This window comes from Lynx rufus, unplaced genomic scaffold (genome assembly GCF_022079265.1).
Source record: "Lynx rufus isolate CCGP_SWC_20201006 ecotype Redwood Valley unplaced genomic scaffold, mLynRuf1.p SCAF_7, whole genome shotgun sequence".
Lineage (NCBI taxonomy): Eukaryota > Metazoa > Chordata > Mammalia > Carnivora > Felidae > Lynx > Lynx rufus.
This window is the reverse complement of record NW_025814889.1, coordinates 57,116,133-57,140,287: the sequence shown is the minus strand read 5'-3', so window position 1 is coordinate 57,140,287 and position 24,155 is coordinate 57,116,133. Positions and strand designations below refer to the sequence as shown.

General features: G+C 35.6%; 1 protein-coding gene across 6 annotated transcripts in view; it reads left to right on the top strand.

The window, feature by feature from the left end:
- Nucleotides 1-24,155, top strand: part of SOX5 (SRY-box transcription factor 5) — a 351,471-nt gene that overhangs the window by 135,063 nt on the left and 192,253 nt on the right. For all 6 annotated transcript variants that reach the window (XM_047066167.1, XM_047066166.1, XM_047066168.1 and 3 more), the window contains exons 4-5: nucleotides 13,090-13,262; nucleotides 18,543-18,611. In XM_047066167.1, the coding sequence (XP_046922123.1) occupies nucleotides 13,090-13,262; nucleotides 18,543-18,611 (242 nt within the window). The remainder of the gene's footprint in view (nucleotides 1-13,089; nucleotides 13,263-18,542; nucleotides 18,612-24,155) is intronic.

Here is a 24,155-nt window from a genome sequence, read left to right as displayed (position 1 = left end):
CAATAGTGTATAGCCCTCTGGGGGTAAATGAATTTGACTTAATGGTGTTTGGGGGGTCAGACACTCTGATTATGCCATGCCCAGGAATGTGGTTTTCATGCCACCTCAGAAGTTATGGGAGAACAATGGCTTTGCTGTTTGCAGCATTTTTTTTTTTAATGAAGCAAATAAAGGTGTAAGTCTCATGTACGTGCACACTGTTTTGGGTTGGGATAGGGAAGAATAAGGGTGAGCTTTTTTAAATCTGAAATATGCACATATTCAATTATTAGACGATTTATGAATGATAATTTTGAATAATATATTTGATAAAATCTTGCATATGTTAGGACATTTACAGCCTTTACAGTATTTACCAAGTCTTGTGGATTGAAACTTTTCTCCTCTGTTTACACTGGTCAGTTTTGATTTAACTTTGTAAAAAATTTTAATGTTTGTTTTTGAGAGAGAGACAGACAGACAGACAGACAGACCATGAACAGGAGATGGGCAGTGAGAGAGGGAGATGCAAAATCTGAAGCAGGCTCTGAGCTCTGAGCTGTCAGCACAGAGCCCAATGTGGGGCTCCATCCTACAAACCGCAAAATCATGACCTGAGCTGAAATTGGATGTTTAACCGACTGAGACCCCCAGGCACCCCATTTAACTTTTAATAGTTGCAGAAAATGTGTGAGTAAATGAGTGTGTGTGTGTGTCTGCATGCACATGTGCGCCCATTCTTGAATATCTAAAATTATAGCCAGATGAGAACAGAGCTCCGTTCCTAAATGCTAACCTTCAAGTTGATGCACGTGAATTCTTTCAGAGCGTTTGGACAAAGATTAATATTACAGCTTGGCAAAGTTCAAAGAAGTGTTTCTTGCTATTACTATTTAAAAAGTTAAAATGATAAACTTCTAAAAATAAGAGAAATAAATAGCATTTGGTTTGGATATTTTAGCTATCAATAAATAGTTGTCATACCCACTTAAAGTCAATATCATTCTTCAAGAAACAATGCAGGTTAGTAAAGGTCACCCACTTCTAAGAGCATGAAATTATTTTCCATGTTAGGTTATTTTGCCTGTTAGAATTTATTCCATTTTTATGGTCTGGTACTTTGGAAATGTGAAGTGATTAGGTTTTAAAGTTACATTAGAAACAATCCTCTAAAAAACATACAACAAGGACACTAGATCCAGTTTTGCAGAACAAAACAGTTTGACAAAAAAAAAAAAAAAAAAAAGCTTGGCTAACAATGTATGTATGTAAATTGATTAGCTGCCTGAAAAAATGACTTATTTCTTCTCCAGTCATTGATATAGTATGGCGGGTCAGCTTATGGTTTTTGTTGTTGTTGTTATCTGTAGCAGAAGCACAGAGTAACAGTGGTGAGAAAGGTGAAGGAATATCTCCTATAGCCTTGTAGTTGCTGAGAAGAGGAAAAAAAAAGAAAAACAGCGCTTGCACTCCCGTTGGCAACCACGAGTGTCACGCGTTGTTTTAGCTAGCATGAAATTCCATTACACTGAAGGTCAATGCATTGGCACTTCACCTGAGGACAGTATCTGGGGATCCAGGGCAGCTTTGACTAATCTAAACAGAGCATTTGATTTTCAATAAAGTCATTGCAGGATTTGTATGTTACAGACTTAATTTTTTTTTTTTTTTTGTAGAATTGCAACCAAAAAAATCTGCATGCAAAATTCTCTCAAATAGTTCTTTCTTGGTGAAGTTATAAGAGCAGGGCACTGTTTGAGAGGTTTTTCTGGCTAGGTCACTCAGATAAGCCCAAATCAGTTTCTCCACCAGCCTTGTATGAAGAATTCGTTAAAGCCCGGTTTCTTTCCCATTGGTATCCCTGGTTAGACCCTTTCTCACCCTGCTCAGAATGCATTAATTTGGCTGGCAAAGTGTTGTATCCTGTATTACGAAAAATGCCAGCTGCAGTTGGTATAATAAAAAATTGGCTCTTTTGAAAGCTATAATTTCGTTCTTTCTAGAAGATGGGACATAAAGGCAAACACCAGACAGCTCTAGAATGCCAGTAATAGATTCAAGGAAATAAGCCATTCAGCAATATTTTGGTCTCTTAGAACTCATGATAAATACATAATTTTTAGATGCAACACGTGGGTTAAAGTAGATCCTCTGTTAGGTGACATCACATTTGGAGATAAAAGAGATAGGTGGATTCAGTATGTGGCTTGAAAGAGATAATTCTGTTTAAATAACATTAGACAATTTGTGAACAAGCAGGTGTGGGAAAGGAATCAGATCCCAGGTAATAAATAAAGAGATCCTTAGAGTTTGTAAATTTGAAACATGGAAACTATAATGCCAGTGTTTAGACATGTAAGGGTTTGTATCACTTTGAAAGTTGTTTTAAACCCATTCTTTTAAAACCAAAAAAAAAAAAAACTATTTAAGAATCGCATGCTTTGCTAATAGTAACTTGGTGACTTATGTCATTTGTACATTCAGCTAAAAAATATATCTGTACATTTTTATAAAAGGGTTGGAAATATTATTAAGGGAACTGTTGTATCTGAAATTTGTTCCATGCAAGAGTGAGCCATAAAGAAGGCACATAACATATAGTCATGCACTTCTAAATAAAGTAAATATTTAATGGTTTTAATCTAGTGAGCTTGTTTTATAGTTCCTCTGTAGTTGCTTATGAGTAATGTTTTCCCTTTTTGTAAAAACCACTTTGTAAGAAACGAAGAAAGACTAGTGCTGTGCAGCATATAAGTTTCTGAAATAAATTTGGCAATGTCCGTAAAAGAAAAAGTGACTTCATGTTTTCTGCACATCACTGACTTGCTCTGCCCCAGAATGCCAGAGTCTTTATGCCAGTGTGTAAACATAGCCAACAATGGGAAGAGAATGGTCAGACACTGGATCTCGTTGATTTCTGTCTTAGGAAGTTTTACATATCTTTCAAAGCAGGTACTTAATAATGCATGTTTTAAACAGATACTCTAACATATTTAATCTGGATTCTATATTTGAAAATAAAAATATGATTTCCTCAACCTTTTTTTTCTCTCATTTAAAAATAACATTCATTCACTTAATAAAGATTCATTTGTGCAATGGAAGTGAAGATTCTAAAATTAAGATAATTTTAAGAACATTATTTTTTTCTTATAGATATGGACTCCAAAGCTTACACCAGCCAGATTATTAAATGATGGAATTAATCCAGAAACTTTTCCTCTTTTTAAACGACCATTTCTCTTAACTGGGGAAGCATAGTGTAGACAAAAAGTTGGTATCATGTTGCCCTGATTGTTCCAAGAACTTGTGGAAATCAGTTTAACTCTTTTGGTTTATTGCCTTATCTGCTCATTTAAAAACAGTTGCAGATTACTATTGATTACATGCCCATCTATATACAGGCACACTGTAAACATTATTCCTTACAAAATGGCAGAGACATTTCATTCCCAGTTTACATAGGAATAAATTGAGACTCGCAGAGAGAGAGGGAGAGAGAGAAATGAGAGATCACTTATCCAAAACCACATACTTTAACTGTGACAGAGTCAAGATGTGACCCTATTCCTGCCTGTCTTCGAAGCCGGTGTTCTTTGCATGAGGCTGGATGGTCTCTCTTCAGTAAAGTTGGCATGGGTGACCTCTAAAATCCTTTAAAACTTGAAAACCTTTCCAGCCCCCACACAGCTGGATGCAGCACCCTCAGATGCAGTGATGCTGTTCTCAGCTCAGTTCAGTCCCCAGCCCACACAGCTGTTTTGTATTGTTAGCCTATTTATGCATTTACCTTGCCCTTGTGTACTACCTAGCTTACCATTAGTCCAAACTTAGGGATCCAGTTTGCACTTGATGAATGAATGACAATTTATAAATGCCATGTTTTGAAAATATTTTTATTGGCTATGTTAAAGTCTGTAATGTGGCAAGTTGGATGTGATTTAAAAAACATTTTTTTTTTACATTTTTTATATAATATCCAACTAAGTGGATGGGATAATCATAGGGAAAGTTTGTAAAATTACAATCTCAGAAGGTAAATATTTGTAATAAATAGTATGGAATTACAAAGAAATAAGAACGATGCTTGCTTTCACTACAAAAATGATGACGCACACATCTTGTTTATGTCATATCTCAGTAGCAAAACATCCAACATAGGATAAGAACAGTAAAGATCATAGCTACTTGTCAAGTGTTCCATTTCACTCTTATGTCAGTTGCCTTTAAAACTGAAAGCTTTCTATAGTAGAATATTTAAATCCAAGCCAAAGCCTACTTTTTAAGATATTGAAGCAGCAAAAAAAAAAACAAAAACAAAAAAACAAAACAGAAACAAAAACAAAACAAAACACACACACACACACACACACACACTCAAAACACAAAACACTGTTTTTTCAAAACGGTTATAGAAATCTATAAATTAAGACTATTTATAGTATTAACAGTGTATAATAGAATCAGTTTATTCTGTCATATAATAAATAATGGTATTCCTTGTATAATTTGAATTGAATCTAACCTCTCAGTTATCTACATAGCAGTAAAGTGTATGTAGATAAACTTTATCAAAGTTTGATTAAACTTGTTCTTGATGAAAAAGACCAATTCATAGATGTTTATAAGTTGGATCACGTAACAAATACTCCTTTAATGAATTGGAATGATGCCACTAATACCTTTGATGAAGGAGTGTGCCTTTTCTCTCTTGTTCAATAAGAGCACCACTGAAAGAAGCTTTAGTTGTAAATTTAGACTAACTTAAGTTAGTTTTTATTCATTATATTTTTAGGTCATTCAACAGATATTCCTATCTGTCTTGTCATGTGCTATGTTTTGGAGATATAATGATAGCAAGTAGAGTAGACAGATTTCTACCCTTCTAAAGCATATAGTATAGTAGAGGCTCTTTCATTAGACAGAAATTTTAAAGGCAGGACAACAAATGGTTTTTAGATCCTTCAAGTACAATACCAGTTGAAAGCAACAATATTAACATTAAAAAAATTAAACCAAGTAAAATCCTGTCCAAGTTATAACACTGATAATCTAAGAAGCACCAATTATTAAAGGAAAAAAAAATCTGGCAAAAATTGACTATACTTTGAAACAAAGAATTACATTTCTGGTAAGTTTTTTGAAGGAAGAAACAATAATCCCCAGTTTATTTTTAGTGTCAAAATTCTAGGCCCTTTCCCTTCTTCTTGAGTGAGTTTACTCTTACATTTACTGTATTTGGATAATAACTCCTAGCAATTTACTTTGAGTTTGATCATTTTATTTCAAACCATATGTCCATTTCATTTGAGTGGAAGAAAACAATATTGGAGAAATATCAGCTTCCACAGACTTTTTTCTTATTAGTTCAAATGTATTCAAGACCATTTTTAATTTGAATAATCCTGATGAGGGTTTTCCTTGTGCATAGAATTGTACATTATCAGTCAATCAAGGATTTTTCTCTTTTCTTATGAACTTTGCTTTATTCATTTAAGAAGTTGTTATAAGATGTCTATGTTGTGGTAGACATTACTCTATAGATTCTGAGTATCCAGCATTGAACAAAACAAACTAGTATTCTGCTGTCTTAAAGCTTATTCTCTATGGAAGATTCAATAAATAAATAACTATATCAATACAATTCAACCTATGGTAGTAACTACTATGAACAGAATAAAAATTAAGTGATGTGATGGAAAGTGAGATGGTGTCTTCCTTAATTTCAGTGTTTGGGGTAGGCAGTCTGAGAAGTTGGCATTTAAATTACTTCTGGTTGGATCTGAGTTTATTTGTTTATTATCTTTTCCATTTAAATGTCAGCTCTCTGAAGCAGACATTTTTTTTCTGGTGTAGACACTGTAGTGTCCCCAACACCTAGAATAGGGGCATTGAAGGGCATTGAAGGAAGTCTGTGGGTACGTGCAAAATGAATGAAAGAGAAAAGTCTGTCATTTGAAGTGGTTCTCTACCAGGGGAAATTTGGCACTGTCTGGAGACATTTTTGGTTGTTATAACTAGGTGGGAAGTGCTACTAGCATCTAGCCAGACATGCTATACCACACAGCTCCCCAGAAAAAGAATGGTCTAGTCCGAAATATCATCAATGCCAAGACTGAGAAATCTTAATCTAGGAGCAGAGTTTTCCATGGGAAACAATTGGAGTGCAAAGATCCTAAGGTGGGAGCAACTTTGAGTATTGGTATTGGAGGCACTCGAAGAAGGCCATGTGACTGAAGCATTTTTGTAAAAGAGAAATGGAAGAGATGTTGCCAAAGAAGGTAAGAGCTAGAGCATTCAGGGCTTTTTAAGGGTAAAGAGTTTGGATTTTATTTTATATGGAGTATAAAGTGATGAAATGTTTTTATACAGCTCTGTGACATGATCTGGCTTACCTTTCTAAATGGATCACTGAACTTTTGCTTGGAGAATAGCTTTTCATAGGAGAAGAAGTGGAAGCAGGTAGAATGGTTAGAAAACTTGCAGTAGTGAAGGTGAGAAATACTGATGGCCTGGAGCAAGAGGTTGTACTGGAAATAAAGATTCATGGGCTAATTTATGTGTTCTAGGGTTGATGGGATTCCAGTGAGTTAGATATGGAAAATGAGGCAGACAAAAGAATAGAGCAATATATGGATAGTGATATCACTTACTGAGAGGGGGGTGACAATCTGGTTCCCCTCCTTCATGACTTGTGTCACATTACATTAAGGAATGTTCTGACCTGTACTTCTGTGGAACCTATAGCACTATAGCAATGAGTCAAATGATTACCATGTCTGTAGTTACTAGGCAGTAGGAAGAACTGAAACAGAATTTTTTTTTTTGCCTCTTACATCAGTGATCCTTCATTCTAAGGGAATCGAAGCAGGACTAACATAGATAAAACACATTAGAGTGCAAAGAAATAAAACATGAAAATAAATTACTATCAATGACACACAAACATGAACTCATAGATACAGGATTTGTGTCCCCATTGTGTTATATACTTGTATGACTCTTACAAATCTTAATCTAAGTGAAGAAACAGTAGTTTCTCTTTTTGTTTGGGAGCCCTGTGGATTTTTCAGTGATGTTTGCGTGTGCACGTGCGCGCGCACACACACACACACACACACACACACACACACATATTTAAAGTCCAGGATATTTTGTGACTCTTACTAGTTTCTCCAATACTCATAGACCACTTATTGGACCGTCCCCACCCACTGGAAGATAATTATTATGAAGATTATGATAATTTAGAGATGAAACTATAGGGCTTACACCATCTGAACATAGTACTTTTATAAAAGTGGAGAAAACTTCTTTTGCAAAAGCTCACGTTCCTTAGCTCAACTCTCTTAAACCAAAGAAGAACATCTATGTAACTCATGTAAGATAATACATCTCCTTATTCTCTTGGCTATATGGCATTCCTAAACCTGAGAGTGGTTTAAAGCAAAGTGACTTACTCGTTAAAATTTTAGATGATTTGCTACACGCCAGGCATATGAGGGCATAAAAGTCGGTCATTTATAACTGTTGCCATCACAGCTATCTCTGCTAACTTTAGGGTACAAATGTTAAAATCAGATTTATAATATAATGATTAAGTAGTATAGCAAAGATATCCACTGTGTGGATTCCAAAAGAAGGGAACAACTGTTATCAATGAGAATCAGGATAAGAGTCTTAAAGAACAAGACATATGATCTGGAACATGAAGAATTAATGTTAGGGAAGGAATGGCTGAGGTTAAGGTATTGGTTTTGTGGGTAATGGTACAAAAGTCACTATGGCTAGAACCTAGGATGCACAAACAAAAGTGAGAAGGTTGGATCATAATTAGAAGGACCTTATTCATCTTTTTCTTAAGTTTACTTATTTTTGAGAGAGACAGCATGCACGAGCATATGCAAGGGAGAGGGGAAGAGGAAGAAGGAGAGAGAATCCTAAGCAGGCTCCGTGCTGTTAGTATGGAGCCCAACATGGAACTCCTTCCCATGAATCATGAGATCATGACCTGAGCTGAAATCAAGAGTCTAACGCTTAACTGACTGAGCCACACCCAGTGCCCTAGGACCTTTTCACTCTTAAGAATGAGTTGACATTTTATTCCAAAGACAATAGGGAACTAGTGGAAGTGTTTAAATAGGAGTGACATGAGTAGATTTGTTTTTCTAGGAAGGTAATTTTGGCACCAGATTTGAGGATAAACTTGTAGCGGGGAAAAAAGAAGTTCTATTGAAAGTTTGTCAAAACAATTTATAAAAAACTTGATGAGAAATGTCAGTGGACATGGGGAAGGGAGGCTGGAACAAGAACTCTTCCTACATACCATAGGGCAGCAATTTACACTGTGGTATCCTTTATGTAAAGTAAATTGTGTGGGTCAAATTGTGTCCCTCTAAAAATTCATGTGTTAGAGCTCTAACTTCTAGTATCTCAGAATGTGACTGTACTTGGAGATAAGGTCTGTACAGAGGTAATTAAGTTAAAATGGGGCCATTAGGGTGGACCTAAATCCAATATGATGGCTGTCCTTAAAAGAAAAGGAAATTTGGACATGGAAATGTACAGAGAGAGTGATGATGTGAAGACACAGGAAGAAGATGGCCATCTACAAGCCAAAGAGAAAGATCTGGGGCAGCTCCTTCCCTCACAGCCCTCAGAAGGAACCAACCCTGCTGACACCTTAGTCCTGGACTTCTAGCCAATAAATACAAATTTCTGTTCAAGCCACCCCATCTGTTATGACAGCCCTGGTAAATTAGTGCAGAAATATTCTGGTATATGGTTAAATCTTCATTTACAAGACTAGGATAATAATAGTAATTGTGGTTACCTTAGAAGGAACAGTATTCAGAGGAGACCTTTCACTATATACCCTTTTATAATTATTGATTATTTAGTCATGTGAACATAATAATATTGAAGAAATAACATTTAACTAATTAAAAGTAAAACTGAAACAGGCTATTTTGAGAAAACATTATTATTATTTGTTGATATAATACATACAGGAGGATGGGTAGTTGAGAAGCAAATTGAGGATGATGTTAATATTTCTAGCTAAGAATGTTGAGTAATGATGCTTTTAAATTTTTTTTAAAAATGGAGTCTCACCTTATACATATTGAATTTTAAAACTGAGATCTAAGGGTGCCTGGATAGCTAGGTCGGTTGGGCATCCGACTTGGGCTCAGGTCATGGGTTCAAGCCCTGTTTTGGGCTCATGTGCTGACAGCTCAGAGCCTAGAGCCTGCTTCAGATTTTGTGTCTCCCTCTCTGTCTCACCCCTGCGCACGCTCTCTCTCTCTCTCTCTCTCTCTCTCTCTCAAAAATAAAATAAACATTAAAAAAAAAACACAAAAAAACGCCTGAGATCTACACTCAGAGATACCTGTTCTGCATGTAAAAGTAAGTTACTACGGCCTGAGGACAAACTCGGGGTAGGCATAAATCTTAATATTTCATTGACTCTGAGACAGTATCCATTGTAAGACTCAGAGAGTTTAAAATAAACAGTGTGTATCTGAGAAGCATTGAATCTGACAAAGTGAAGACGAAAGAGTTTTGTTAATATTTCATATACTGAATGCCAAAATGATATTTGTTTATACTCATCAACAAACGAGTATATTTCTTTACCCATTGTATTACACCACTTATGAAAATGGGTAATGTCACCTTAGACTTTTAAGTTATATCTCCACATATTTACATGAAATACATTTTTCTATGTTTTCTAAGTATGTAAATAATAATAAAATTGTAGAAGATTTTCTTAAAAAATAAAAATATTAAAATGGCTTATAATTCCATCACCTAGAAATAGCCATTAATATATAATTTTCTTCCAGTCTTTTTTTTCTATAAATATAGATATGTGCATACACTGAGATATTTATACAATGTTTTCTTTCTTTATTTTAATTGAGGTACAGTTGACATACAATATTCTATTAGTTTCAGGTGTACAACATAATGATGCAATATTTGTGTGTATTGCAAAATAACCACCACCATACGTATGGTTAACATCCATCACTATACACAGTTCCAAAGTGTTTGCTTGTGATGAGACTTTTAAGATTTACTTTCTTAGCAACTTTCAAATATGCAGTACAGTATTATTAGCTATAGTCACCATGACATCCCCATGACTTATTTATTTTATAACTGCAACTTTGTACATTTTGACCCCTTTCACCTATTTCACTCACCCCATACCCATGCCTCTAGCAACTACCAATCTGTTTTCCAAATTTATGAGATTGGTTTCTTGTTTCTCTTTTTATTTCAGGTACCACATATAAGTTAGATCATATGGTGTTTGTCTTTCTCTGTCTGAATTAGTTCACATAGTATAATGCTCTTAAGCTCCATTCATATTTTCACAAATGACAAGATTTTATTCATTTTTTATCACTTAATAATATTCCAGTGTGTGTGTATGTGTGTGTGTGTGTGTGTGTGTGTGTGTGTGTTCATCCACTCATCTGTCAATGGACATAGGCTGTCTTTATATCATGGCTATTGTAAAAACCATTGCCATAAATGTGAGGGTTCATATATCTCTTCAAGTCAGTGTGTTAATTTTCTTTGCATAAATACCCAGAAGTGGAATTGCTGGATCATATGATAGTTCTACTTTTAATTTTTTGAGAAACGTTCATACTATTTTCCATAATAGTCACACCAGTCTACACTACCACCAACAGTGCACAAGAGTCCCCTTTTTTCCACATCCTTGCCAACGCTTATTATTTCTTGTCTTTTTAATAACAGCCATTCTATCAGGTGTGAGATGATCTCTCACTGTAGTTTTGATTTGCATTTCCCTGATGATTAGTGATGCTGAGCATCTTTTCATGTACCTGTTGACCTTCCCTATGTCTTCTTTGGAAAAATGTTTATATTCTCTGCCCATTTTTAATTGGATTGGATTTTAGTTAAGTGTTTTATTTTGTTTGCTGTTGAGTTGTATGAGTTCTTTATTTATTTTGGATATATAACCTTCTATCAGATATATAATTTTCTCCCATTGAGTATGTTGCCTTTTCACATGTGTTTTATTGTTACCCAGTTTTTTGACCTAGTTTAAAAATTATTTTAATGTTTATTTTTATTTTTGAGGGGGGGAGGGACAGAGAGAGAGGGAGACACAGAATCCAAAGCAGGCTCCAGTCTCTGAGCTATCAGCACAGAGCCCGACACAGGGCTCGAACCCACTAACTGTGATCATGACCTGAACTGAAGTTGGATGCTTAACTGACCGAGCCACTCAAGTGCCCCTGACCTAGCTTTATATCATGAAAAAGCTCATTAAATATTCTCTAACAAAGTTTGTTCATGGATGCAAAATACTCTATGATCTGGGAGTTCATAATTATTTGATTATTCCCATTTGACATTGAGATTGTTTCTAATATTTCATATAAAACACTTTTTAATACTTAATTTCTTATAATTTCCTGGGCTAGATTTTTATAAGTGAAATTATCTTTGCAGATAATGAGGATTCCAAGACCTGCTATGTATTACTTTTCCTAGTATGTATTTCTAGAAATGTGGTAGCCATGTATTTCTCTTTACTGATGACATGTGAAGATGTATATCTTAACGTCACTTGAATATTTTCTTTAAAAAAAGTCCCAGTATATATTTAGATTATTTATTATTAGAATTCTAATTGCAACAGTTATATTGTTATTCTTAGAATAAGTGTTCAGCTGTTCAGTAGAACCCAAATATCTGAAGTATAATAAATTATTAGCAGCAATTTATTGGGCACCTGCCCTGAGTAATGCTAGGTATTAATCATAAGGAATGCAATGCATGCTTCTTGACTTCTGTTCATTCATAATTTCTTTTCTAGATATTTATTCTCTAGCCCTAAATTACATTAGAAACTTTTTCCATTCCAAATGGACACATGAAAATTGTAAGCCACTAATGATAGCTACTATTTCCTAAAAGGCACAGGCATCTTCAGCATAAATTGTTAGAGAGAAATACAGTGGGATGGGGAAGGGTGACTGAGTTGTAACAGATCCTTCTATCTAATTACATATACAGGTGGCAAATGCATTATTAAACTAGTGCTTAGTGTCTTATATTAAAGTGAAAATTGTAATTAAAAAGTATGTTCTCTCCTACTGCGAGTACTTTACCATAGGGGTCCTGTCTATCTGGTGAATTTGAAAAGAACATCTAAAAGTGATATTGTTCCTGTTTCAGTGAACCGCTCACTTTTCTGGTGCATCAAATCAGTATTTTAACCTGTCGAAGAACATTCATTGCATGTTTTAAATATCCAGAGCATCTTATCTATTCTTAAATGACTGCTGTGACTTCTTCTCCAAGTCTTGAATTAACTATAATCTTGGGTGGCTATGTTATGATCTCTTAGTTTTCCCACCATATTTCATTACCTCATGATAGCCTAAATTTATATTCTCAATCTTGAATATTTTATCTGCTAACGATATGCTATTTTTGAAGAAAGCCTCTGAGTGGCAGATGAGAAAACTGTCTAAAATTATATTGGCTAATAGATATCTTCCCCCTTTTTCATGTAGAATTCCTTGGTTCCAACTCTTTAAGATTCTTTTTTGAGAAAAGGAGAATCGTATTGCTGATAATAATAACTTGATCTCTTAATAACTGTGGTTCTTAAATGTTCATGTTTTTGTCTTGCCTCTTTAAGTTGATTAAAAAACAAAACAAACAAACAAAAAAACTACTTAGGACCGGGAGCTGTGCTTTAGGCTTCTTTTTATTTCTGTCAGATCCCAGCGTAGAACATTAGAATAGTAGATGCTCACCCAGACATTTTTTGATTTACTTGTAAAATCAAAAGCTATGGATGATTACTTATCATACATAAAAACAATCAAAATATTTGTTCATTCTGATATTTTATAAAGGGGAATTAGCCATTACTTTTCACTGTTTAGTTAAAAATCCAAAGTAGGTATATGCTTGTGTATATAGGTATATAGTAGGTATATACCTTACATTTAGAATAGTTCTTATACAAGAGAATCATTGTCATTGAAAAATCACTCTCTCCTCATTTCCCTTTTCTTGTATATTTTATTGCTATGTTATTTTCAGGGACTCCTGAAAGCCTAGCTGAGAAAGAGAGGCAGCTCATGGGTATGATCAATCAACTGACCAGTCTGCGAGAGCAGCTATTGGCTGCCCACGATGAGCAGAAGAAACTGGCTGCATCTCAGATTGAGAAACAGCGCCAGCAAATGGAGCTGGCCAAACAGCAACAAGAACAGGTGAGTAAGAGCCTGAGACACAAATTCCTGAGGCATTGTTTTGCCTGCTATTCATAGGTCACTCTCCTAGGCACACAAAGGCCAATAAAAGCCTTTCTTCCCACCCCACATGAATAAATAAAAAGGCAAAATACAAAGTAAGCAAACAAACAAAAAACTTTGATCTGAAAAAGCTTAATCAGCTACTTCCGTGCTATATAACACAGAAGTAATTGTAACCAAGGTGAACTTCTGATAGGTCATGCGAAAAGTACCAGATCGAATCATGGAGAGTCAAGAGAACATTTCTAGTCAAGGACGCTGTGAAAGATTTCATTCAACAGGTGTTTAGTATGAGCTTTGCAGATAAGTAGGATTCAACATGTGAAGAAAATTAGTTATGGCACAGGAAGTTTAGTTAGAAGCCTATTATAATAACTTCAATAAGGAGTGAGAATCTAAACTAGGTAAGAGTCTAAACTTAAATGACCACAGAAAAAAAGAGAAGGGAAGAATAAACAGGTGGAAATTTTATGATTAGTTGAGTGTTTTGAGTGGGCAAAAGAATGAGGAAAGATACTGAGCCGGGGTTACTAGGTGAAGTCAGGAAGAGGGCAATTCGGAAAAGCAGGTGGTTTTATCATCTTGAATTAGAGCTGTTGGTTTTCCAACTAGAGATATGTGAAAAACAGCAAGAAATACCAATTGACAGTTGGGAAAACAGGGCTCAACTAAATTTATTAGACTATTTACATAGAGATGGTAGTTTAAACCACTGGAGTAGATAAATTTCATTCATTTATTCAACAGATAGTAATCAAGTGTCTCTCATGTGCCAGGCACTGTGCTAACTTCTGAGGCTACATCACTTAACCAGAAAGATAAAACCGCTAAATTCTAGTGGAAAGAGAAAAGTGATTAATGAAGAAAAAGAGAAATTAACAAAATAATTTCAGACAGTGATATGTAATTTGATGAAATGTAATTACAGTAATTTAATAAATATTGATTGCTATGGCAAGGCAATGTTTCTTAGATTGGGTGGTTGGATCTGGCAGTTGAGTTCAGATCTCCCTGACAGAAAAGAGACAGCCATATGAATATCTGGGGCCAGAGTGTTTCATGAAGGGGATGACAGGTTTGTAAGCCCTAAATTAGAATAGTGGTGACATCATGAGAAAATGGAAAGGAACTAAGGGTAGATCCTTGCGAGATAGTGGCATACAGCTGGTAGAGAAAGGAAAATGAACAATTCCAGAAAAACAAAGCTACTAGATTTGTCATTTAGTTTCTCACTGTTGGCCTTTTATGAGTGTGGCTTCTATGGAGCTTTAGTGGTAGAAATGAGACATAAGAATTGACAAATGTATAGTAGGAAAATGGAGGCGATACACAAGAACTTTCACTAAAGAAAATTGGTAGTGTTGGGAAAGAAAGAAGGGAGTGTTAGGGTGAGTTTACATATAGAGATGGTACATCTTTTCTGGGGCTAACTTCCTTTGCCATCCCCTATTCTGGGCTCAGCCCATTCACCATCCTAAATGGAAGAAGACCATTATTTAGCTACGGGTGTTTGTGTTTTCACACATCCTTGCAAAACCCTTCCTAAGCAGTTTTCTTTTTTTTTTAATTTAAAAAAAAATTTTAACATTTTATTTAGTTTTGAGACAGAGCATGAACAGGGGAGGGTCAGAGAGAGAGGGAGACACAGAATCTGAAACAGGCTCCAGGCTCTGAGCTGTCAGCACAGAGCCCGACACAGGGCTCGAACTCATGGACTGTGAGATCATGACCTGAGCCGAAGTCAGACGCTCAACTGACTTTGCCACCCAGGCGCCCCATAGGCAGTTTTCAAAATGTAAACTAGCAGAGTTGAAAGAAGAAATATTCAGGTTACATTTGAGGAGACTCCTTTCAGTTTACTCTTCCCTACTTGGTCATCCATCTCTGCTTGAAAGATAATGCTTTCATGTTTAATGAAATGCTTCATCAGTTTCCTTGAAGATACATTTGGCCCGTTCTTGAATATGGCCCATGTTTCTCTTGCATTACCCTTGTGATAAAAGTTCAGAATGTTTGCCTCTGACAGTCTAGAAAAATACTACTCTTTTCTTGTTCACAATTCTCAATACTTTCAAACACCTGAATTCTAGAAAATTCTGACAGCTTCTGAAACTGTTTCTGGGATATTTCTTTTTAGAGAATCCCTCCTTTGGTGGATCTAAGGGCATATTTGTCCTGAAAAATCCAAGCGATCACTAATAGAGAGCAAAGTCCTCTTCATTCTTCTTTCACATTCTGGCCCATCTGCACACATCATCAAAAGATTCTAGAATTTTTTTGACTTTTTCTGACATTATCCTTGGAATGTTAGAAATCATTAGGTTCTTCCAGAATTTCTCTCTGTTGGACAGATGCTAAGCAATGATGCCTGCATAGCCTGAGAGAAGATCCCCTGTGAAAGCTTCAGGTCAGATTTCTAGAGCCTGTTTTGTTCCCCAAGATCTCTACCATGCAGTGCTGGCATGCATAACCACCAAGCTTGTGATCACATTTGTCTTTTCATTAGGACACAGGGAAATCTCTGAAACACATTTAATACTTACTCCTTAGGATTTAGGTTAAGTGTATCTTCTCTTGAGAACTCCTTTTCTGACCCTCCTTTCCAAACTCCCTACTCATTGTAGGGTGTCCCTACTCTGTACACCTACTGTTCCCATTACAGCCCTTAGAGATGCTAATGAACCTGTTTACTGATCAGCTTTGCCACTGGACTCTGCCACTGCCATTCCACATCTTTCATTCAACAAATAACTACTGAGCACCAATTTGATGCCAGGTTCTGTTCTAGTTACTGGGATACAGCAAGGAATAAAACAGACAAAAATTCCTAATGTGTTGAATTCTAATTAGGAAAAGATAGTAAATAAACTGGTAATATATAGTAAATGTTGATAGGGGATATAAGTAAAGGAGAGAATTAGAGATGTGAGTACCGGGTAGGGAAGCTCTTTTAAAATGGGTGATCAGGGAAGACCTCACTGACAGGGTGACATTTGAGCAGAGACTTGCAGGAGATGAGGGAGTGAGCAGTGCAGTTATCTAGGGACAGAGGGTTCCAGATGGAGGGGAAAGCAAGTGCAAAAGCCCAGAGGCAGGTATATCCATGGGAGATAAGAGCATCCTTGGTGTGTTCAAGAGACAGGAGAGCAGTGTTGCAAGAGTAGGGGAGGGGTGGGTACACAGGGAAGAGCAGGAAAAGGTGAAACCAGAGAGGCCAAATCATACAGGGTCTTGCAGGCATCATATGGACACTGGCTTCTGCTCTGAGTGAGAGGGTTTTGAAAAGATAAATAACATGACACAACTTATATTTTAAAAGGATCTCCCCAGATACTGATACATAATAGGCTGTAGGGAGCAAAGGCAGAAGCAGAAAGAGCAATAGGAGACTATTATAATAATCCAGAAGGAGAAAGCAGTGGCTTGGAATGGGAGGAAGTGTGGAGGGGTGTGTGAAGTGGTCAATGTCTTGATGAATTCATAAGGTGCTGAAAGAAAGATTTAAATTTAAACTTCAGCTGAAATGATATGTGGGAGGAAAGGACCAGATTTAAGTAAAAGAGGGATACTCCTTTTCCTACCATTTCTTTCCTGCTCTCTTCAGGGGAAAAAAAATTGATTTTTAAAAACCCTGTTCCTAAGATAAAATGAAAGCACATAAATAACTATAATTTGTACCAGTGCCGTTAAGGGAAATAAAAAGTTAATTGTGCAGCCAGGTAGACCCATGTTCCTCATACAGTTTCTTTACTTTCATTCAGAGTAATGGACCCTGCAGGTGTCAAATTTTTCCTGAATTTTTAGCTTTGTGATACAGAGATTAAGGGACATACATTTATAATGAAAACAATCTTCATTATAACATGATGAGAGTAAGAATTAGAGCTTATTTATAAAAGAGTGATACTTTTTATGAAGTTAGAAGTTACATTCTCATGAGAAGGTTTCCTACCTGACAGCATGTAATAAAGTATTTAAAATTTTCTTCTCATCTATTCATTCATGCTTTCTTCATCAATATTCCTTCTGTACCAGGCTTTGCACAGTGAGTAAAATATACACGATTCCTCACCTCACTGTATTTATGGATTTCGACCTAGTTGACAGTAACATGTTAATTAAAACAAAAATAAGATAAAGATAAAATCATAGTATGTTATGTAGTATTAAGTAAATGTATAAGGTGTTACAAGAGTGAATAACAGGAGGTGATTGTGCTAGTCCCTGGCTTAGAAAACACTCAAAGATGACTGCATGGAGGGCTAAGTCCTGAGTTTAGTTTTGAACTTGTTGAATATGAAGTATTCTCGGGAATGCCATTGGAAAAATGGGTCTGAAGCTTAACACAAAGGTGTGGTCTAGAGAAACAAATTTGTAAACACTTGGCACCTGGGGGGAAGAATTGAGTCTAAAATTGAGCCATATGCAACTATGGCATTGAAAGGCTGGACAGGGTGATTGAAGGTAACTAGGAAGAAACAGACCGAGGCAGGAGCAAAACCAGAAATGTGATGTCGTAGAAGTCAGGGAGGAAAGTTCAGATCGAGGGAGAAAACTTCAGTGTTGAATTTTGATGAAAGGCCAAAAGGCGAGGTCCAAAAGACACTTTGGGTTTAAAAAATGACGTTAACGGTGACTTTTACGAGGAATCTTTTTAGTGGGAGCAGAATCCTTAAGACTGGGAGCAGAAACCATAATGGAGTGCATTGAGGACTTAGCAGTTTAGGGGTTTGTGGGAGGTAGAAATGAGGGCAGTATTTATGAAAAAAAAAACAACCCAAAAAACAAAAACAAATACCAAAACCTCACGAAGGCATACAGCCTCTCCTAACACAATATTTTGTGCTACCCTGAACTCCCAGGTGAAAATAACCCCCTGTTGACGCGATACTTTCTTTTGTAGAAAAGAGCTAAAAAATGCCAGAGACAGTACGCTCTTAATGTATTGCCTGGAAGGAAGAGGGATTTTTGACACTCTACCATTTCATACTGGATTCGATCACTGTCATAGTGTCCTAGGCCTCATTTGTTTTAGGCCAAAAGAAACTGTTCCAGAAGACTAAATACCTTGTTTGATCTTACTTAAGAGTGAATTGCTGGTACCGTGTAGAGGCACAGGCACATCTATTTTCATCATCTTAATCAGTGTCAAATCAAACTTTGAGAAACAGAACATTGGTAATTTCCCCCTGGGACAACAATATACTTTTAAATTTTTCATGTGCAATTTCTCCACAGATTGCAAGACAGCAGCAGCAGCTCCTGCAGCAACAACACAAAATCAATTTGCTTCAGCAACAGATCCAGGTCAGAAATCATAATTTCATACATACTTCCAATTAAATATATATATATATATATATATATATATATATATATATATATTCTGTTTCTAATTTTTAGATCACCTTACTGGAGTGACCTCCAACACAAACATTATTTTTGGCTTAATTCATGCCGTGTTACCTCCTGTGCCATGAGAATCTTGCAAATGGTGGCCATCACAGGCCCTACTATGTCAGGAAGCTCCATTCTGAGCAAGCGGACAGTCATTTTCATCCTTTACCGAAAGGAAATTATTGCAGAGATATGTTAAAAAGATTTCATTTGCTCTATTCTTTAACATGCCCATCAGTGTTCTTAATGAATGACATGCAGGGGAGGCAAAGCAAAAAGGTATGGCAAGTTTGTTAGAGAGCAGTGGCAGAGAGTATGTTCTACCGTATGCTCAAGAGCCACACGCGATAGAGGTTGAGGTTAGGGAAGGTGGTGAATTTCACCCTTCATGTTGCCTGGAGGAACCAAGAGCAAGGGCTCTATGTGCATATAGACATGTTCTATGCATATTTTGCTTATATGGAAACGTGTGATGGTGAGGAGCCATCCATGAAGAACAAGAAAGCAGCTATATTGCCAACAAAAAGAAAAAATAAGTTGTCAGAGATGTCCAGTCTTCACCACTTGCTAGCGGCATGAATTATGACAAAATTGTTTCCCTTTCTGAAAATTCCCTTTCTGAAAGCACCTATTTCATAGAGTATTTATGAGGATTTAATGGAGTTATGGGTGGAGCATTTCAGCATAGTATCAAGGCACACAGTAGGTCCTCAATACATACTTGCTATTACTAACAAGAAAGGGAATCTGATTCATAGAGCTATGAATCCAACCCTATGTAACATTACCTTTAGAAGCATATGTTAGAGAAGAGGAATTCATCATTCTCTTGGACTTCTATCTTGAGATGCCAACATATTTTATTAAGAAGAAGTTTATCATTCTTTTGAAGTTCTATTTTGAGAATCCAGCATATTTATTTTATTAAGTTTAAATACCATAAGAGACAGAAGCAAACAAGTCTACATTAGTTCACTTTTGTATTTAATCACATTTAGACTTCATTGCCAACGAAGTTTAGCCCATTTTACCTAACTGGGTCAAGTACACTTCATTTCCCTGTATTATATAGCACAATCAGGGTTTACTCATTCTTGGGGCACCTGAAATTTTAGTGAGCTAGTCACAGGTTGGTGAGACAGAGAAACATCAGTGAGATGATCCAGCCAGGATTCTTTGCTTTCTTTCACTGTAATGACAAGCAGCAAATCCTAATGTGATGTTATATATGTTCATATCTGGCAAGTGGTTATTCAGTGGTTTAAAACTGTTCATTGGACTTCCTGTTCAGTCTAAGTATGCTGTCTTTGAATATAGTTTTAGTTGGTGATACCAGGTTAACTACATTTAATATGTTTTTAATTATTGAAAATCTAAAACAACAAAATGCTTATGGCAACTTCTCATTATCAATAAGCAATTCCATAATCAGCAGTATGTCCCTTTGCAAGTCACTCGGTTTCACTGTAATTTGAAGACACACCGGTGATTTTAAATTTTTGTAATTTTTGTAATACTGAGATAGTCCTTTATTAAACAGAATTGCAAAAATATATCTAAACCAGTAGTATGAATACGTAGAAGGCTCATAAGCTATGTCACCTGACCATATAAATTTAGCCAACACCTTCAGTAGTTCTTTTGGAGTCCTGCCACAGTTACGACCACTACGTTCAAATGTGGATTTTAAACTCAGTCATAGTGGCCCGGTGTTGAAATGGATAGATTCCTTGCACCAGAGCACGGAGCACTACAATTTATAAGTCAGAGAATTTTTAAAATGAAGTTCCTTAACATTTACCTGCCCTAGAAATGATATGACTATGGAAACTATTCCAGAGAGCTAAAGCCAAGTTTAATGGCTTGCCCAAGATTACACAACCATTTACAGGTTGCACTAAGATCATAAGCAAAGTTTTCTGACTACTCATAGAAATTTTGCTGAATATGAGAATTTTAAAAGCTTAAAATTTCTATGATCAAACTGTTAAGTTGCTGGCCTCCACTAGTTCACAGAGTGAGAAAAAAACAAAACACCAATAGTCCCTAAAGGAATTAATGTCATACTAATAGTAATTTTAGGAAAACATTAAGAGATGTTGAGATACTGTATCTATTTATTTGTCCTCTTTCTAGTGTTAGCACAAATAAATGATACTGACAGAGTCAAAACCCATTAATCTATTATTTTTTTTTAATCTTGGAAGTAGGGAATCTTTCAGGCAAAAAAAAAGGTACTGAGCAAGACTGATGATCTGAAAGGAATTCATTTTCACAGCTTCTAGTATATTCATTAACTAAAAGCATAGTTCTAAAGTATATTTTATAAATCATTGATTTGGGGAAATCTCACAAATACTTAACAATTATGAAAGTCACAATATATTTAGTCTAGTGAGAGATTGTTCAGTTATGGGAAGGACTTCTGTAGTGACATGTGTAGAAATAGATGATTAAAAATGTAGAACAGATACTTTTATTTGCTCGTATAAATCCTTACCATATTTCTCTTTCAGAATATTTTCTCTCCCTTTCTTCTTCTTCCCTCATCCCCCTTTCCTTAGCAGCATATAGCAAGGAAGAAGAGTAAAAATCAAACCTGCTATAGTAGAAGGCAAATCAGTCATCAATATTATTACAAAATTTATTTTTGTCAGTGCTCACATAATCAATGCTTACATAAGAATTTATAATAGATTACATTTACTTGATATCTGAAAGTACTTAGGTAGTATATTTTGAATTTGATCTACTTCATTTTTCTTCTATACAGAGACTAAGACCTTATAGAAATCAACATACCTACTTACATTGTTCATCCTGATTGCATTTTCTTATGTGTTATGCCATTGATGCTTTGGGCTTTAGAAAACAATGCATTCCAGTTCCTTTGTTGGTAGAATAGTGGACTGAAATGTTAGTAGACCACAATTAAGGCCACCTTTAAGCTTTCGGTTGCGATTATAAATATACAAGACATTAACTTGGCCCAAATGTTGGTAAAGGCATGCAGTACATTAGGTAGGCAGATCTGCTAGATGGATTAGATTGACAGGATAGAAGAGCAGGACAAATTTTCACCCTTGATGGCTATGTTAACTGATATGAGGATGATGTTCCCCAGCATTTCTTCATTTTACTGAGATCTCTTTAAAGGAGAGGTTAATTTAGACATTTTTATTCCATTTGAAGTATATGTCATTCAATTAAAAAATGTATGAACATGTTTATACTTGTCTGTGTATGCATAAACATTCACATATTGAAATGACCCAGGTTATTAAAATTTCTCTTGGCCTGTTATTTCTGTCTCTTCTTTCCAGATGAAAGAGTGGTAGTAGGTTTTACTCTGTAGTTATTTATTCAAAGAGAAAATGCCATAAGAATTAGCAAATTCACCCATTTTATTCAATCACTTAGGGTCAATTTTTATGAACTGTTTTTCTCTCTTTAAAAAGAAAACTTAACTCTGCAATTGCCTGATTCTAATTGGATTGACAACTGAATCTACATTACTTCCTTATAAAGACTTTATAAGTTATAGTCTTCTAAGACTTTATGAGTTATAGTCTTCTAGGTCGATTCACATAACACATTAGGATAAAAGAAGAAACAAGAAAGCTCTCTGTTATTCTCTGCAACATCAAAAATCAGTTCATTCTACAAATAAAATCATGTCATAATACCAAAAATATCTTGTCTTCCCACAAGAACTTGTCTGTTTCTTTATGAGACTCTTAGTTTTAGGGACACTAAGAAACTTCTAGTCTGCTTTTTCTCCCATTCAGCAGTGTTTTCCTTTAATATTTTTGTTTACTGTCCTTAAAAAAATAGAATTTTTTGCATTCCTACTTACTGTAGATAGCTCACTCTTAATACACGTTAATATGTGAGATAAAATTTATAGATATTTCAGAGAAAAATAACTTTAGATTTTTTTAAAGATAACCTTTTTTTTTTCTTTTACTCTCTTGCTTATGCTAAGTGCCCATCTTTTAGCAGTTTTATTTTCTGACTAATCTCTTTTTTTACGTTAAATCAACCTGTTTCTAATAGGGACAGTTAGGTGGTTTATGTTTCCAATAATGATCCTAGACCAACGGTTAATCTTGAGTTCATTCACCGTTACCAAAACCTTTTAAAGTAAATGAATGAGTGACCTCTACTCAGCTTCCATTAAGGCAACAAACTGAATGCCCCGGAGACTCAAGTTCCTTTTTATCTTGAAGCTTTGTATGGGACAGGATTTCTTTAGCTTTGGGAGTGAGTGGGGGAAGCATGTCCTAGTTTAAAATTTTTTTAATCCTTTTTCAATAATACTCAATGGAATTTTATTTAGGCTCTTATTAGCCTCTAATAGGGTCAGTCCAACAACATGCTCTAGTAGGAAATCCACTTCAGATAATGGTAAGAGAAATTTTAAAGATGTGCTTCTTTTAAAATTCATATTTCTCATGATTCCCATACTGAAAGTTCAGTGTTTGAATTTTCTTAAGAGATTCCACATATCTGTTGCCTTCTCCCTTTTGACAAACTTTTCCAACTGTTGTTCATTGTGTTCTTTTAGGGGCAAAGATTTGATATTTAATAATCTCCTTATTGTTTCTGATTCATAAGGTATGCATTTGCAGGACTAGTAATAGATCTGGGTCACTGATTCTGTCTAGAGCTAAGGGTAGAGCAAAGGACAGATCTTTGTTCGTTTGTATTCTGGGCTGGTCAGTGTATATTCAATGGTATGTAAGGAAGAGCTTGGCTCTTTAGGTGATATAGGACTACATTTAGCTGTGTGAAATATAACTTTAATTGTATTAAATGACTAAAAATGAAGATAGAGAGCAGGGTCTCTAGAATTAGACATACCTAAATTCAGTCTTCACATCTTCACACCTCATCTTCTGTGTGATGTTGGGAAAATTGCTTAGTCCCTCTGAGTTTCATTATTTCCGTCTATTTAATGGGAATTGTAATAACCAAGTGATACTGGGTTAGTTCGAAGAATGGGATTATACCTGGCATGTAGTGAGCACAGAATGCTTAAAGTTTTTGCCTAAGTTATTAGGAGAGAAAAACTTGTTCCTTCTGTGTTTCTGATGATGCAAAATTCAATGAGTATTTCCAGCAAGAGGAGAATTTCTAGGAACAAAAGAGTATAGTCTACATGGCAGTGGCCACTGAAAACTGTTTAAGTTCAATGTTCCAACAACCCATATGATTTTAGAACTACAAGGGGTTTTTAGATAGCCTTTATTTAGACCTATCTCTCATTTTGACATTTGTAAACTGAAACCAAGTAAGGTTAGAAGATTTTCCCAATGTCACATAAGTTGTTACTTGTAGAAGAATGGCTGCATTCCAAGTCTCCCAAGTCTTGGCCCAGTTCATTTTTATTTTACTGATATTCTACCATTTAAGGCTTAATGGCCCAAAGTTTTCAAATGAGTTTTCTTTCCC